General features: G+C 38.3%; 1 protein-coding gene across 8 annotated transcripts in view; it reads left to right on the forward strand.

The window, feature by feature from the left end:
- DPYD (dihydropyrimidine dehydrogenase) overlaps window positions 1–14,746 on the forward strand; it is a 366,543-nt gene that overhangs the window by 244,988 nt on the left and 106,809 nt on the right. For all 8 annotated transcript variants that reach the window (XM_069022646.1, XM_069022644.1, XM_069022647.1 and 5 more), the window contains 2 exons: window positions 8,329–8,397; window positions 10,864–10,947. In XM_069022646.1, coding sequence (XP_068878747.1) covers window positions 8,329–8,397; window positions 10,864–10,947 — 153 coding nt within the window. The remainder of the gene's footprint in view (window positions 1–8,328; window positions 8,398–10,863; window positions 10,948–14,746) is intronic.

Genomic DNA, 14,746 nt, shown 5'->3' on the forward strand with positions numbered 1-14,746 from the left:
AGGAAACTGATGAAGTTATTCATTCTGTATTTTGTCTCTTTATATTTTCTGCTGAATTTGTTTTCCAGTAAGTTAAGCAGCTTTGCTGCTAAGTAATAGGGGAAATACATCTGTATGTATCTAGAAGCAGCCAAGGTCTGGAAGGGATCTTAGGGTTCCTTTCAGTCAACAGCTGCTCGTTCCCTCCGTGGGAGCAGCCTACATGCCTTGAACATCTTTTTCTCCAGTTGGCTTCCCCTCTCAGAGGGGCACCCTGCAGAGAGTTGCCTGTGCTACTGTGAGAATAAAGAGCAACAATTAGCGAGGTGCTCAAGGAACTGTGGTAAAAAGGACTGTGTGTACCTGGGCAGAGAATTTGATAAGAGAAAAATTTCTAAAGGTGGAGGAAAAAATTCACAAATTTGTGTAGCCTTTTGCCAGCCTTGTCTTCCTTACGTGGTGTTGAGAATCAATAATGTGTCAGCACCCTGGTGTAAAGCTTTTGCTACAGGTCATAGCATGTGTCTGAAATATCATAGAATTAGATATATTCTTTTTCTGTTAGCTTCTCCAATATTGCTTTGGCCTCCTCTGCTTTCTCTTTATATTAAATCAGTGTGGAAAGTACAGAAATACAGCAGGGGTATGCCAATTCCACAAGGACTTTCAGGCATTGTTAGAAAGAAGTGCTGCCAAAAATTAGTATCTGTCTTCACTCTTCTCTTGAATTCAGCCTTTATTTCCATTCACTCATGTATTTGTTTTCAGTCATTACCAAAGAGACTAAAGGTTGAACTAGGATAGGTTTCCTATGAAAAATAAAATCCCAGAGATTCTATCAAATTTCCAGAGAAGTCTTTAGCCACATAGGTAATTTTCAATGTAATTTGAAGGGTTTACCTGAAGTACTAAAATTTTCAAGAGTCTGTCATAAAATTGACATACTTTTTCTAATCATGTTAAATATTTGAGTTTCCCTGAAGTACTCCATACAGGTGCTGTATTCCCTTTCATTGTACGTATGTTTTGGGGAACTCTTATTCCATGGTTGCTTTTTCACCCTTCAGAAGTTACCACTTCTTAATTAGAGTGCCCTGAGTCATGAGAGATGCACCAGATCTTTTTTTTTCTTGACCATTCACTTTTTTCAGTTGCATTGTGAATTAGTAGGCCTCTCATTAGGTGAGCTTTTGAATCTGTCCCCACTTTCCATGTCTGTGATCTGTGCCTGTACATTTCTGTGTAAGCAGGACCAAGGGCACAGTAGCTCAACTGCTGCCCTGGTAGTGCTGATGTGGTGCTGAGTCTGACGTGGTAGAGGAGCACTTAAGAAACCAAGTACTTCCCTTGTTTTTCTACAGGTGCATCAAGTTCTAAAGAGCAGCCTGCTTAGCCTTGTGCTCCCATCAAAGACACAATGTTGTGTCATTTTGCAAATAAAAAGGTTTGTTCATACCTTTTGGGTTGTGTTTGTCTGAGGGTGTTAGAACCTAACAGCTCTAGGCCTGATTTTGAAGTTGTAGCCCAGTGTACTCACAGAAATCCATAAAATAATCTCATTAAATAGGTGGGTGTCATTGATAGAAGCAGAGTCATCATGTGAAAGTGTTTGCCTTTAAGCATCTCCATTTAGCCTGAGAATCGAATCTTTGCCGTTTTCTGCTTACTCTGATTTCTTTTATGTGATACAGAGCAAATCATAGTATTTTCAAACTTTTATCAACTAGACTTAGTTGTGTAGTGATAATGTTTGGCCTGTTTTTGTGTTGCTCTGTTGTATCTAACTTGCCCTTCACTTTAAAAAAACGTTCGGAGATCTCACTATAAAGTAACAAGGCAGAGAAAGGGTTTGCTACAGCTGAATAACAAACATACTAAAATCCCCTACTTGTCTTATTTTCATTTTCTCAAATATATGTCTTTTAAGTGCAAGTGAAGGAGGAAAACAGTGGATGGTTAGAGATTGTTAAATTATTTACTGGAGAGTAAATTCCCTGAAAAAAGAAGAGAGAAGAGAAGGAGAATTGCAGGTCAGCAGTGTCAAGACATTCTGCATTGCTTGGCTTTATCATCATGCAGAATCTTTTTATTAAGGCAGTGCAGAAAGAATAGATTTATGGACTGAAGGTACAATGTTTCATATGTCCATATCCATCTAGATTGACAGTTCCTACCAACATGAATTTCCCAGGAGAGACAGTGTTACTGGTGTCAGTGGATGGCATCATTTACTTCGGTGTTCCATTATTAAATTGATAACAAGATAATTCCTCTGCTTCTCAGAGACATGACAGGTTTTACAATTGTTAACTTTCTTATTGCATGGGATTTGATGTTCTAGGTAGTTTTTAATAAGAAGCTTATTTTTATTTCAGTTCTGCAACAAATCAAAATTTACAAGAATGTACAAAAAAAGAGAAACCAGGCTGAGTGTACACGGCATCAAAATCAGGCTGGTTTCCAGAGGGTTGTTTTTACAGCAGCAAATGTTTGTGCTCCCGTTGTTTTCAGTACTGCACATTTGAGCATATTTGTGCAGTACAGAATGTTTGCTGCTCTTGTACTCTTGTCTTGTACAGTGGGTGTTAGAAGTGTTCTGTACATTGGTAATTCTGGCTCTATTGTTTTCAGGGTGATCATTTCATCAGCCAGTGGCCATTTTGGAAAGCAGAAGGCAGCCACAGGCAGCAGTGAATAGCATAAAGCCTCCAAGAACTTTTCTGCTGGCATGATGTGACACAGTTGTGACTTGTCCTGAACCTGATGCTGTGCAAGAGGCAGAGTTAGAGAGGAAGGCTCTTGGTGTGAGTTTCGAGAAGGCAGAACATGGGTACCAACCCAAAAACCCCATGGTGCTGTTGTTATTACCTCACTGCTCTTTGCTGTTGAGACTGCATCTTAAGAGCTGTTGTGAGGGCAGTCTGGCCTGTGGCCCGCATGTTTGACTTACATGTGTGAAGAACTATGAGAAGTCCATCTGCAGCAGGTGTTTTTTCCATGTTGATATTTGCAAGGTTATTTATTGTGTCATTGAAATTGGATATAGGAGTGCCCTATAAACCATTCTTTGTTAACTTCTCACCAAGCACCTGGTGGACCATGTGCTCTCATCACTGCACTTGTGCAGGACCTTCAGGAAGGTTCCCAGTGCATCAGCCTGTCCTGATGTGTGGGTGAGAGGTGGTGTGGGTCACAACTGAGTGCATGTACCCCACATTCTGACAGATAGGTGATTTTATTCCGTGAAACAGTGGTTCAGCTGCCCAGAAGTTCTCCTCTCCTTGTGTGTTTGTGTAGATGTAGGTACCTTTTCCACTGGTGAATGGTGAACTGAACATCTTATTTTTGCCATTGTCTAGAAAGATTATATCTTCACTGCCAAGCTCCTTCTTAGAAAATGCTCCCTGAGGAATTTTGATTTAAAATGTTTGAGTTTGTTCAGACTAAGCAGGTCATGTGGTAAGGCTGTACTGTGTTGTTTTAGAAGAAGAAACATGTCTTGAAAGGAAGACTGAGGTCTTTCCATCTGAGCCAAACACAAATACCTTTTGAAATTTAGCTTGGTCAGCAGTAATTTTTTGGGTATTTAAATCTGGTTCTTAATAAAGTCTTCCATCTCTGCACCCTCTCTTTACACACCAATTATCCTGTTCCTTATCTCTGCTTCCCAAACAAGTAGCTGTTAAAAAACCCAATCCTTCAGCCTTCTTGAAAGCTCCTCTTGATTTTACAGCTTTCAGGGGAGCGCAGTCTTTTAAAGATGATGCTAAGAATCTCTTTCTATTTTTGCAAGGACTGTGCACATAAAAAATAAAATACTGTGGATTTTTGTCAGTTTTTGAGAAATCAAAGAGGGGTGCATGTTGTGGCCAGCAGCAGAATCTAAATAGAGCATCTATGAACATGATGCAGAACTGCCCTCAAGTCTGGTACAGCAATGGGAGGGGAGAGGCAGGGAAGAGAAAGCAGAAACTATATGGTGGCTGTATTTCCTGAAGTGCAGGGAGATTATGCACAGGCCTGGAAGGGTAAGTTAGGAACAGATACAGGCTCTGGCCTGTGTGAGATGACCAAAATAAATTTTGTTATCATGGGCATGAGGGTAGAGGATTGTGATTTCATTCTATATGTTGAGAATTTTTCTTAAATTTGCAGGAATTGACAGTGTTCACATTTAAATCCAGACCCCTGAGACCTTTTTTTCAGACCATCTGAGTGTACTGAAACTCCCTTACTCCCTGCACAGCAGTGCTGGACAAATGGTAGTTGTCAACATAGAGTTTTACTGCTCTCTGGCTTTAAATAGATGTGACCCAAACTAGGCCCAGTTTTTGGTTTTTTTCTCCTTCCTTTTGTTTTGCAACCTCTTGCAGTGAATTCCATGTGTTAGGAAAGAAAGATCACTAAGAAACATATGCAGTGGCAAACCTCATCCTTTTTATTTCTTTTAATGATATTGCATTCATGAGACATCCACACAGAGATAATGGAAGAGAAAAAAAATCATTCACAAGGGAAATAGATTCTACTTGAAGCTTCCAGGGGATTATTATAAACAGGGAGAAAAATATTTTAAGGATTATGAGAAGTACCTTGTCACTGTTCTTTTAAGTAGAACAACTACTAATGCATTAGTCACAGAATTGTGTGAAATGTAGCTTTTTACTGCTTTAGCTACAGTATATTCATCTTATAATGGTGTCCTAACTGGTACATTACATATCCTCCCTCTTCCATCTCCCTTTCCTCCAACAAAAAACAGGCTTTATTGTGGACCTTTTTGTTCCATGAATTATCAGGAAAATTCTGAACACAGAACAGTGTGTGTTGTTGCAAACAAGCATTTGTCCCTTTGTAGGCGTTTGGAGAAATTGTCTCTCACCTTGTGTGGTGTCGGGGCGAAAAGCCCTTGTCTGGTGACGTCTGTCACAGTGATCGTCAGGGAGGGACAGAGTCCGCAGGGCTGCTCTGCTCCCCGGGGCAGGGCAGGGCAGCAGCATCTCCCACACCAGGCAAAGCAGCAGTTTGGATGGAGGAGAAGAGGGAACAGCAAATACCAGCTATGATTTTGATCTGTGGTAAGAAATGGGCCAGTGGTCCCCACTGTGCTTCAATCATGCACGGTTTGCAGGCAGCCCACACTCCAGCTATGACAAAGCTGCAATTTAGTCAACCTTCATTTACCACTTACTACACTTTAGCAGCAGCTTCATTGTAAGATCTGTCAGGAGTCTACTTTTGTAAGCTGGGAAGCATGGTGCAGCCTCACACTTGTGGCTCAAACCACTGTAATTAAGTTCATGTCAGGTTGCCACTGAAAATTTCAGGAATCAAAAGAAAGGATGTGCCCTCTGCAGATGCTCCTGGGCTGGGCCATGTGCTGGACTTTCATGAGATACCAGCTGTTTGGGGCTATTAAAGTTGCAGGGGTGGCAATGTGGTACATGGCATTGTAGGCACTGAAAAAATGAGTGAGAAGAGACTAAGAAGCTGAAATGTGATACAATTCTTGTTTATTACTTTCCAGTAAAACCTCTGCATTTTATCACTTCTAATTCTTACTTTCTTCTTGCTATTCTCTTTTAGGTAGTAGGAGATAATAGTCTGTATTTTCTTTATAAATTTCCATGTGTGATTTTAGGAGTAGATCCAAACCTCAGGCATCACAGATAGTTCCCCTAAATGTTCACACGTGACAGTGATTATTTTTTTGTCATGGGCACTGATTCCAAATGAAAAGACTGTGAAGTTGTTTTGGGGAAGGACAGTTTTGTTAACACAGAGTGCTGTGGGATATTTTTCCACCTAGGAAATAAGTTTATTTTCCGGTTATAAGAGAACACTGAGAAAAAAAAAAGAATAAAATCCCTACTAATTCTAAATTTTCATTATTCCCTCTGAGATCATGGCTCTCCTGTGAACAGTCATGGCAGAAACATAATTTTTGTTTTCAGTTATTTTTGTTATTGTAAACTAATGCTTCTGTCAAAAAGTATTGGCTTAATTTTAAATATGAATCCTAAAACTAATCAGTATTAAATAAGCATGTTGTCTTAATTAACAGCTCTTTGAAACATCACAGATCGTGTTCCTCCTCTTTTGTACATTCCCAGCAGAATTTCCAAATTTCATTAGTAGCACTTGATGTAACCTAACTCAACTACTTATGAATATAGTCAGCCACCCTTGTCTTACAACTTTTCCCACTGAAAAATTTGGTTTGTTTTAAAGCTCAATTGTGCAGATTTCTGATGTGCTTTGGATTGTGACTGCAACTGTGAAAATCCTTATCATGTTGTCAGTGTCTGAGCTGCTGGGTTGTTTTTTTGCTTTAGTTAGTTTTAAAAAGCATGAATTTGACAAGATGTGGTTTCTAGATAAATTCCAGTTGCTTTAAATTTTTCTCATATATAATTTCTTCAACAGATTTTTCACAATTTTTGCTTTTAAAAATTAAAGTTCTTTAAAAGAGATTTCTGTTTATTTCCAGAGCACTCAATTTATCTTGAATATTCAAACAGGACACAGAGCAAATTTTGTTTCATTAACATTTTACCTATATAGCTATAAAAGGTTTTTCCCAATTTAAAAAATTATGGTGTAGGAGAGAGACACTTTATCCCTGTCAGAGTGGAATAAAAGCATGGGCAGTGATGACTGTGTGTGCTTAATGAAAAGTTTGGTCTTATCTTTTTGCCAGAGGTGAGCACAAATGGGCACCTGCAGGCAAGGCAGGCACTTCATCAAACACTTCCCTTCTCACCAGATTCCTATCCTGCAAACAGCAGCCAGAAGGAAGGGTGGGTGGGTGGGCAGTCTGCAGGTATGTGGGTTGATTGTAGAGACTCATCAGAGCAAAACAATGGAAATAATGATGATAAGTGGTATTGTCCTTTTAAATGGGTAGAATGTAACCTCACCAGGTCCAATTTTCTCCATACCTGCCTTACTTTTCAAGGTGTGTTTCCTTCCATTTTGAAGATGCTACATATCTCCTCCTTCTTATGGAGATAATTTGGGAGTTTACAGTTTCAGCAGTTGTGTGTGTTGGACAATTTTTCTACACCATGCTTTTCAGTATTTGTTTGAAGTGAATGAGTCATTAACCCTCAGCATTATGGGAAAGTTCAAGAGAAGTGTTAAAATGAGGGGGTGACAGATTAAGCCCACCCTAGATATTAATGATGACAGTAAAACTTGTTTGGAAAACAAAAAGATTAAAATCAAATGTCATGTTACCTGTCGATCAAACTTTCATGTGAAAGTTTCATGTAAGAGGGTGAAATAAATAAGAGCGTGGCCAGATGCTTCTCTGTTCTCCTCTGCTAGTGTTGCTTTGAACACAAACTGAGCGGGTAGACTTCTATTAAGTTTTATGATTTCTTTTCTGATTTAACCTTTCAGCTGCTGCAATATAGTTCTCTGTTGTTTTTTCCTTCCAAACATCATTCTTCCAAGAAGTTCTTCATGCAGGAATTCCCGGGCTGAATTCTCTGCTCATCTTACCTCAAATGTATCAACTTCAGAATTTCAATGTCTGATCTTTGGATGCAAAATACATGATTTTATTTTAGTCTTAAATAGAAATTAGCAATGTCACTTGAACTGGTCATTGACCAGAGGAGTAGTTAACATTCATTTAACAGTAAATAGCACTGTATGCAACTGGTAAGTTGTGTGTCTAGCTGCCCCTCCACACCCCGAAGAGTCCTAGTAGAACTTATTTTACCTAAAAACATGAACCTCAAAAAAATACATTAGAGGGAGCAGCAGCTAGAGGCAGTTGTTGTTGCCTCTGGGACACAAAATAGTTCTGGCTGGCTGTCATTGTCCTAAAGTTGCACGGTATGAGACTCCAGAGGTCAGGGTTTGGTGTGTGCTGGATTCCTGAAGTCAGCTGGAATATTGTGTTCATACACTGCCACATTAGAGTGTAAACTCACGCACTGATGTCTCACCTACCTCTGAATAGTCAAAATGCTTCTTTCATTTGTATTTATGGTGAATAACGACTTCGTTCCTCTGACCTCAGGAACAAGTATGTCTTGACAGTTCCGTGGTTGGCTCTGTGTGTAGGACAGACTTTGTTCTCACTGTGTCACACAACAAAGAGAATGCACATGGATAGACCTTCTTTACAGACCAGGGATACAATAGATGAGTTTGTTCACTGTTTCTTGTCCCCAGTGAAGTCTGCAGCTGTGTTTCACTCTATAGCTCCTGGCAGACAGCTGGTAGTTCCCATATGCAGGCTGTGCAGTCCATGTCTAGAGTCACAGTAATGTACAGTATTACAAAATCTGCTAACATGGTGTAAAACGATATATAATGCATACATGCTCTTTCCAGGTTCTGATTGCCAGCATCATGTGCAGCTATAACAGGGAGGACTGGACTGAACTTTCAAAAATGGCTGAGGTAATGGTTTCCTAAATGCGTTTCTGTGTATTTTTTTTTTTTTTTAATTCTCCTTAAAAACAAGAGCTGCAGTAAGGAATTTCTTGAAAGAAATAGATTCAAAGTGAAAAATGAGAATTTAAAACATGTCCATTATAATTTGTTTATTCTGCATTTTCATTAAAATGATGGAAATGTAAATTTAAAGGAAATCTGTTCCATAAAAATGGTCCCTTGGATTTTTAAGCAGTAGCTGGAAAGCCTTTAGTCTTTGAATCTATATACTTTTTATTTGCATTTTAAGCAAACTGTATATTATGACAGATGCCCTGATAAAATTTAATTCTGCCTTTGAGAGCCTAACTTGATCTTACCTTGCCTACAGGCGCACTAGTTTGACAGCACTAGAAGAAATTTTGAATATAAAACTCTTGAATATTTAAAGTATAAAGGGCTCATTTAATGCTATTCTAGTTTTAATACAGACTTTCAAAAATGATAGCTGAGAAAGTCAGCATATATAATAGCAGTCATCAGGTTTTCTATAATATAAATCCAATCTTACAGAAAAGCAAACAGACTATGCACCTGAAATTTCTATTCAATTTGAGGAAAAAACTATTTAATAACATGTACCTGTGTCCATAGGGAGTAGTATAAGAGATACTTATCAAGACTGCACTAATTTCATTCAGAAAGGTGTCTATACCTGAATGGAAAGCAAAGTTGCTATGTTTAAATCAAAGTGTGTTTTCCATATAAAGTATCTAAAGGAAATTAAAAGCATAGTATTAACAAATTTAAGCAAAGAAAAAATTAGCTTGTCATTATTGCTAGCATTAGCTCAGATTTAAATGTTTAAATTTTAAATATGCTTTTATATATGTATGGATGGAGGTGTGGATACCTTGAATTTGTGTTTTCATATGGCGGAATGTTTGGACATCATTGTTTCTTTATTCAGTGTTCTAAGCCCTCCTGTGGTTATGTGGGATGACACTTCTTGATTTTCTTTGAGCATTTTAAACCTATGAGGAAAAAAGTCACTTTGTGGACTTAGAGAAGTAAAATTAAACATTATCAATAATTAGCTTGGTGATCTTCAGCACTATTTCAATTTATACCTTTATTTACCTAATAGACCATGAAATTATATTTTGGAATCTGTGCTTGACAGAAGCAGTACCACTTTTAAACTGACTGAGACGGATGGCTTTATTGTGCTATTTGCTCCTGATTTTTTAATCCAGTGGTACTGCTGTCCAACTTTAAGACACATGTTTCCAATCTGTGCTTGTATTTATGTTACTCCTTTAGAAAAAAAAAGTGGTTCTTTAAATGCAGTCAATGATGTGTAACCTATGTGATAAACATTCTTCTGAGAAGTAGTTGTTGGTGTCTGCCCTGTGGAGAGCAGCAGTAGTTTGGGGTGCCTGGGAATGCGCAGCTGAAGAGCAGGAATGTTTAATGGCATGCGTAGCATCCTACCTAGGAGGTAATAGATGTGGCTTTCATCAGAGCAGAAGCCCCAGAAGGTACCACAGTGTCTCAGCAGGAGGACGACCTATTCATCCAAAAGGTCAGCTTGTCAGGGCGGCCGACAGCACCGGCAGCAGCGCGGCATGGCCGGGCTCGTGGAGCCGGCCGGAGCGGGGAGCGTTCCTGGGAGTGATGGATGGCTTCTCCCCTGCTCACGCACTTTGGGAGCTGCTGAACCATGGCCACACAGCAGGCAAAGTTACTCCAGTTCAATAAGCAAAAACAAAATGCAAATGCAAAACAAAACCCTAGTTAGAGCCGCTGGAAGGCAACAGGAGAGATGTTCATGTCAGGCTGGAGCAGTTCAGCAGAAAGGAAGAGGAGCGTGTCTGTGCACTGCCCTCGGACAGCTCGGCTCCTTCCCCTTGTAATTGTAACTAATTGAGGGCGATGAACAGAATTAGCATGAATAATATGTTTGTATAGACTTTTTTTTTAATTGCTCTCTTGTTCTTCAGAAACAAATTTATTTAATGACAAAAGCTATGGCACAGTACAGGCACCTGCAGAAAATTTGGAGACTAAATCCATTAAAGCAAAAAGGAAAAATTTACTACTGAGTTACAGTTCTTCAGAGCACAGCAACACCTGTGTAATACTGACTGCCAGACCTCTCTCTCAGTGCTGCTCTTAGGCTCTGTAATTACATTTCATTTTTTAGCATTTTCCAGAACCAACTCTTTATTCTTTTCCTATCTTTTTACTTTGTTTTTTACTCTAATTCCTTAATAATTTTTGGAAACCACATCGGTTTTTCAAGTTTTTATCTCTAATGATCAACATGCTTGTTTTTTAGGATATCATAACCATAGCTTTTTCTCTTATAAAAAAAAGAAAAATAAATCAAATGTCTAAAGAAATCTATAAAAATGAACAGTAAGTGCTACAGGAAAGAGTACATTACTTGAAATTAATTTTGCAATTTTTTTCCTTTTTCATGTTTCATAGGTTGCTGGTGCTGATGCGCTGGAGTTAAATTTATCATGTCCTCATGGTATGGGGGAGCGAGGCATGGGACTGGCCTGTGGGCAGGTAGGATTGTAACCACAATCTCTTTAATGTCTCTCCAGCTATCCTGCACTGCCACATTGATAGTTGCACCTCAGGGGGCAAGACACAAGCAGCAGATTACCAGCTTGAGATTTTTAGGTTGAATGTGTTTAAATATTTAGTGATGAAAGGGAAAAAAAAAAAAGAAACTGAGAATGTACAAAATGCTTAGTTTTGCTGAGAACAAAAATGCATTATGTATTTGACAAGGAACATGATGAAAACAAATAATTTCAAAAAAGCACTTGGACAGAATTTGTTGATTTTCATTTCAGTGGCCTGTAGATATCTTTTAAATCACAACCTAGTAACTACTGCATAAGTCAGTAATGATTTTGAAGGACATGAGGTATATACACATTTCATTTCACAATTTTTAACACGTGAACCTAACTGTATTTCAGAATCACAGAAGAGACCATACATTCTGGTAGTACTATGTTCAGTTAACATCTTCTCTTATAACAAAAGCCTGTGTTCTGTAACCTACAGATCCGTTGGTTTATACTGTTTATATTGGAATTACCATGCCTGATGTCTGTGCCATGCAGAAATCTGTTGCAGAGCTTATCGATACATCCCATGACTTCAGTTAGGAGAACGTGTGTTGTTTTGCCCATTGAAAGAAAAGATACACATACCAACCCTAATTCTCATACTAATAGCCTTTTGAAGTTTGTAGATTTTTGCATGTTTTTGTTGTGGTTTGAAATTTGTTTTGGCTCTGAAAAATGCCCAAAGGTGGTGAATGGAAAGTCTCTGAAAAATCTTGGTTCACAGTCTACCAGGAGAGGTTTTCTAGAGTTTGACTGTCAAAGTTTCAGAATTATGAACCTTGCTTGCTTTCCCATCTTAATACATTTTGGGGACAGGGGGAAGAAGAGGAGGAACGGGATGCAGAGTGGGAATCATGATTATATATCCCAAAAATTGATATAGTGTTATTTGCTTGGCCCCTTTGTAGAGGGCTAGTAAGCATCTTACTTCATCCTCACTTCCTCAGTTAAACACAAAACTTCTAAGAACTGAGATGTGGTTGGATAACTAAATCATTAACTTTCTAAAACCCAGCAGGCAATAGGAGCTGTAATCAGTGCAATGCTTCCAGTGGACACACTCCCAAGTATAGCTTTATCATAGCATAGCAATACTGTCAGGCAGAGTGCACTGGGCATTTTATTGTTTTCTGTGAACAAAATTATGTCAATCTGGTCCATGCCATAGATTGTTATTTTTAATGAAAGTAATCTGGATGCTTTTTATGGCCAGTGGTCATTTACTCAAGTTATGATTAAAAATGGGAGAGAATCACAAAAGCCCTCCAGGATAACACTAGCACAACAGTAGTAGTTATTACTGTTTTTTTCTCTGAATTGCATTCAACAACAAATTGCTATTTTAGCCATCTTTATAAGTTTTTGAAGAAATTCCCACCCTTCAGTCTGCAGAGCGTAACTCAGTAGTTTGGCTTACCCCTCCCTGCCTGAGAAGGCAGGACGCTGTGGAAGGTTCAGGCTGGTCAGGGAGAGCCCTGGAGGTTCCCCATAGAACCTGAAACAGGCTCTTTTCAAGCATGGGGTTTTTTTATTTTTTTAAGTGTGTGTTATTTCCAGCTTTCAGGGGTTGGAATAATGTATGCATGTGAAGTTGCTTAGATGTATAGTCGGTAGGGAGCTGTCTGGCTACGAGAGTTCTTACGTATCTTTCAGTTATCGTAAAATCAGAGAAGCAATTGCAAAATCTGGGCACTCAGGGCTATTGTGTGGATTTGTGACTCTCCATGGAGGAGATCAGATCCATAAAGAAAGAAGATTACTTTATATATACATATATGTTTTTATAATAATAAAATTTCTGTGTTTCCCATACAATATGGATATCCTGTGGAATGCTTAATATATACTACTCTTGCTTAAACATTTTCTTGTGTTTTCTTAACTGTCTTATCAAACTGAGAGCTCAGAAAAGAATCAACTTCTCTAGATGAATAAATGAATAAAACAAGCCATGTTTAGAGAGCTAGATCCTGATGGTCTTCCTCAGAGTTGGCTAAAATTAAGTCATAGTGATTTTAAATGTAGATTATCGTTGCAAAGGGTGGGGATAAACTGGATTAAGTAATGATATGTGCAACAAGATTTATCAGTAGCCCTTCAGGGGGTACAATGTGTGGTGGCCCCTGGAGGCTCCATCAGAAGATACAAAAGTGCTAGATAGTATTTTGGTCTTTTAGTATTATTTATTTTTTTCCCCCAGAGCTGAAGTCAAATAGGTCATACATGGGTGCTGTGGGGAAGACAGGGCTCAGATATGCTCAGGAAAAAAAACACCACTCGATATCTGGAAGTCAGGGCATGAGGCTTTGAGAGGCAGAGCAGCTTTCCTGGTTGTACAGTGAAGCAGGTTTTCTTAAATCTTTTTGATAACATAATCCATGTCTTCATAGGAAATTTTTTCAAGGATTAGGCCTCTTTCATGCCTAAGCACATTAAATCCTCAGGAAACTACAGAAATTGCTGAGATGAAAAATAATGGCAGAAAAATGGGTGTTTTTACTATTTATAATGTCTAACATGTTCTGCCTTTTTGTTGTTTAAAAAAAAAAAAGGGAAAGGAAAGGTTAATTACACTGTCTACTTTTTCTTCTCATTCCAATTCCTATGGTATGCCTACAGGGTAAGTGTAGAAATCTGGGAACATCAGATTTATTTTTCTCTATCCTATTTTGTTATCTAGTCTCAAACACTTTCACTGTTTTGTATCAGCTGCAAATTAAAAAAGGTCCTGGTGTATCCAAATTATATATATAAAAATTGGTACTAAGTATGGCTGTTTCTTTTATACTGAATTACAGTTCTCAGCTTTTATTTGATTTTAATTCCAAGTCATTAGTGCAGACACTCTGGCGCCCAAACAGCGTAGCTAGCCAGAGGGTAATATTTAGAGGCATCTGTATTGCTGCCAATAAGTTACTTAAAGCTGGTTCTGTATAAAATGTCAATTATATTTACTAATGCCGATTAATGATAATAAAGTTAAGGTTTGTATTCTTTCATAACGATCTGCAACTGTATAAAAGTAGATATCATTAAAAATTTGTCATTAAGTTTACCAGCACTAATGCACAGATTTTCTTTGAATCAGATAACCTATATGTACAAAACATTTAGTATTAAAGACAATATGGTGAACAGCAGATTATTTAAAAATGACAGTATCCCTTCCCCACTGTACTTCATTGCTGTACTAATTTTAGCATAAAATCCTGAAAATAATAAATCAACCATGTGAGATGGTAGCGCTCACATTTCAGTGTCTAACTTGTGGTGTTGTATTTGTGGTGCATTTTTTGTCCTTCACTCCTTCACTGGAAACCATGCAAAGATGTTTAATTTCTTTTGTCTTACTATCTTTCTAAAAAGTGGCATTGAATTCATTCAGAATTATTAATGTCATGAAATCAACAAATTTAAGTGTTTGCCTTTTTGATTTTGGTTTAAAGGTCAACAAGTCTCTGCAGCTGCTCTGCCAAGAATGAATAAATAGCTAAATTGAGTTGGTAATCTGGATTTACTTTGCATTCCTGCTACAATGAAACTTCAGGTCTAAGAGCTTTAATGTGCATCTCCCTAGAACCATTAGAATAAGATCGATTAGGACAAATGATACCCAAAGTCTTCTAAAATATCAGAGAGTCTCCTTGGCCTAGTGGGCAGTGAAAAACGACAGAAGGAGGAAAAGAGCAGCCTGCAACTACCTGAGAGGATGTGACAAAGATGCT

This window comes from Aphelocoma coerulescens, chromosome 8 (assembly GCF_041296385.1).
Source record: "Aphelocoma coerulescens isolate FSJ_1873_10779 chromosome 8, UR_Acoe_1.0, whole genome shotgun sequence".
NCBI lineage: Eukaryota > Metazoa > Chordata > Aves > Passeriformes > Corvidae > Aphelocoma > Aphelocoma coerulescens.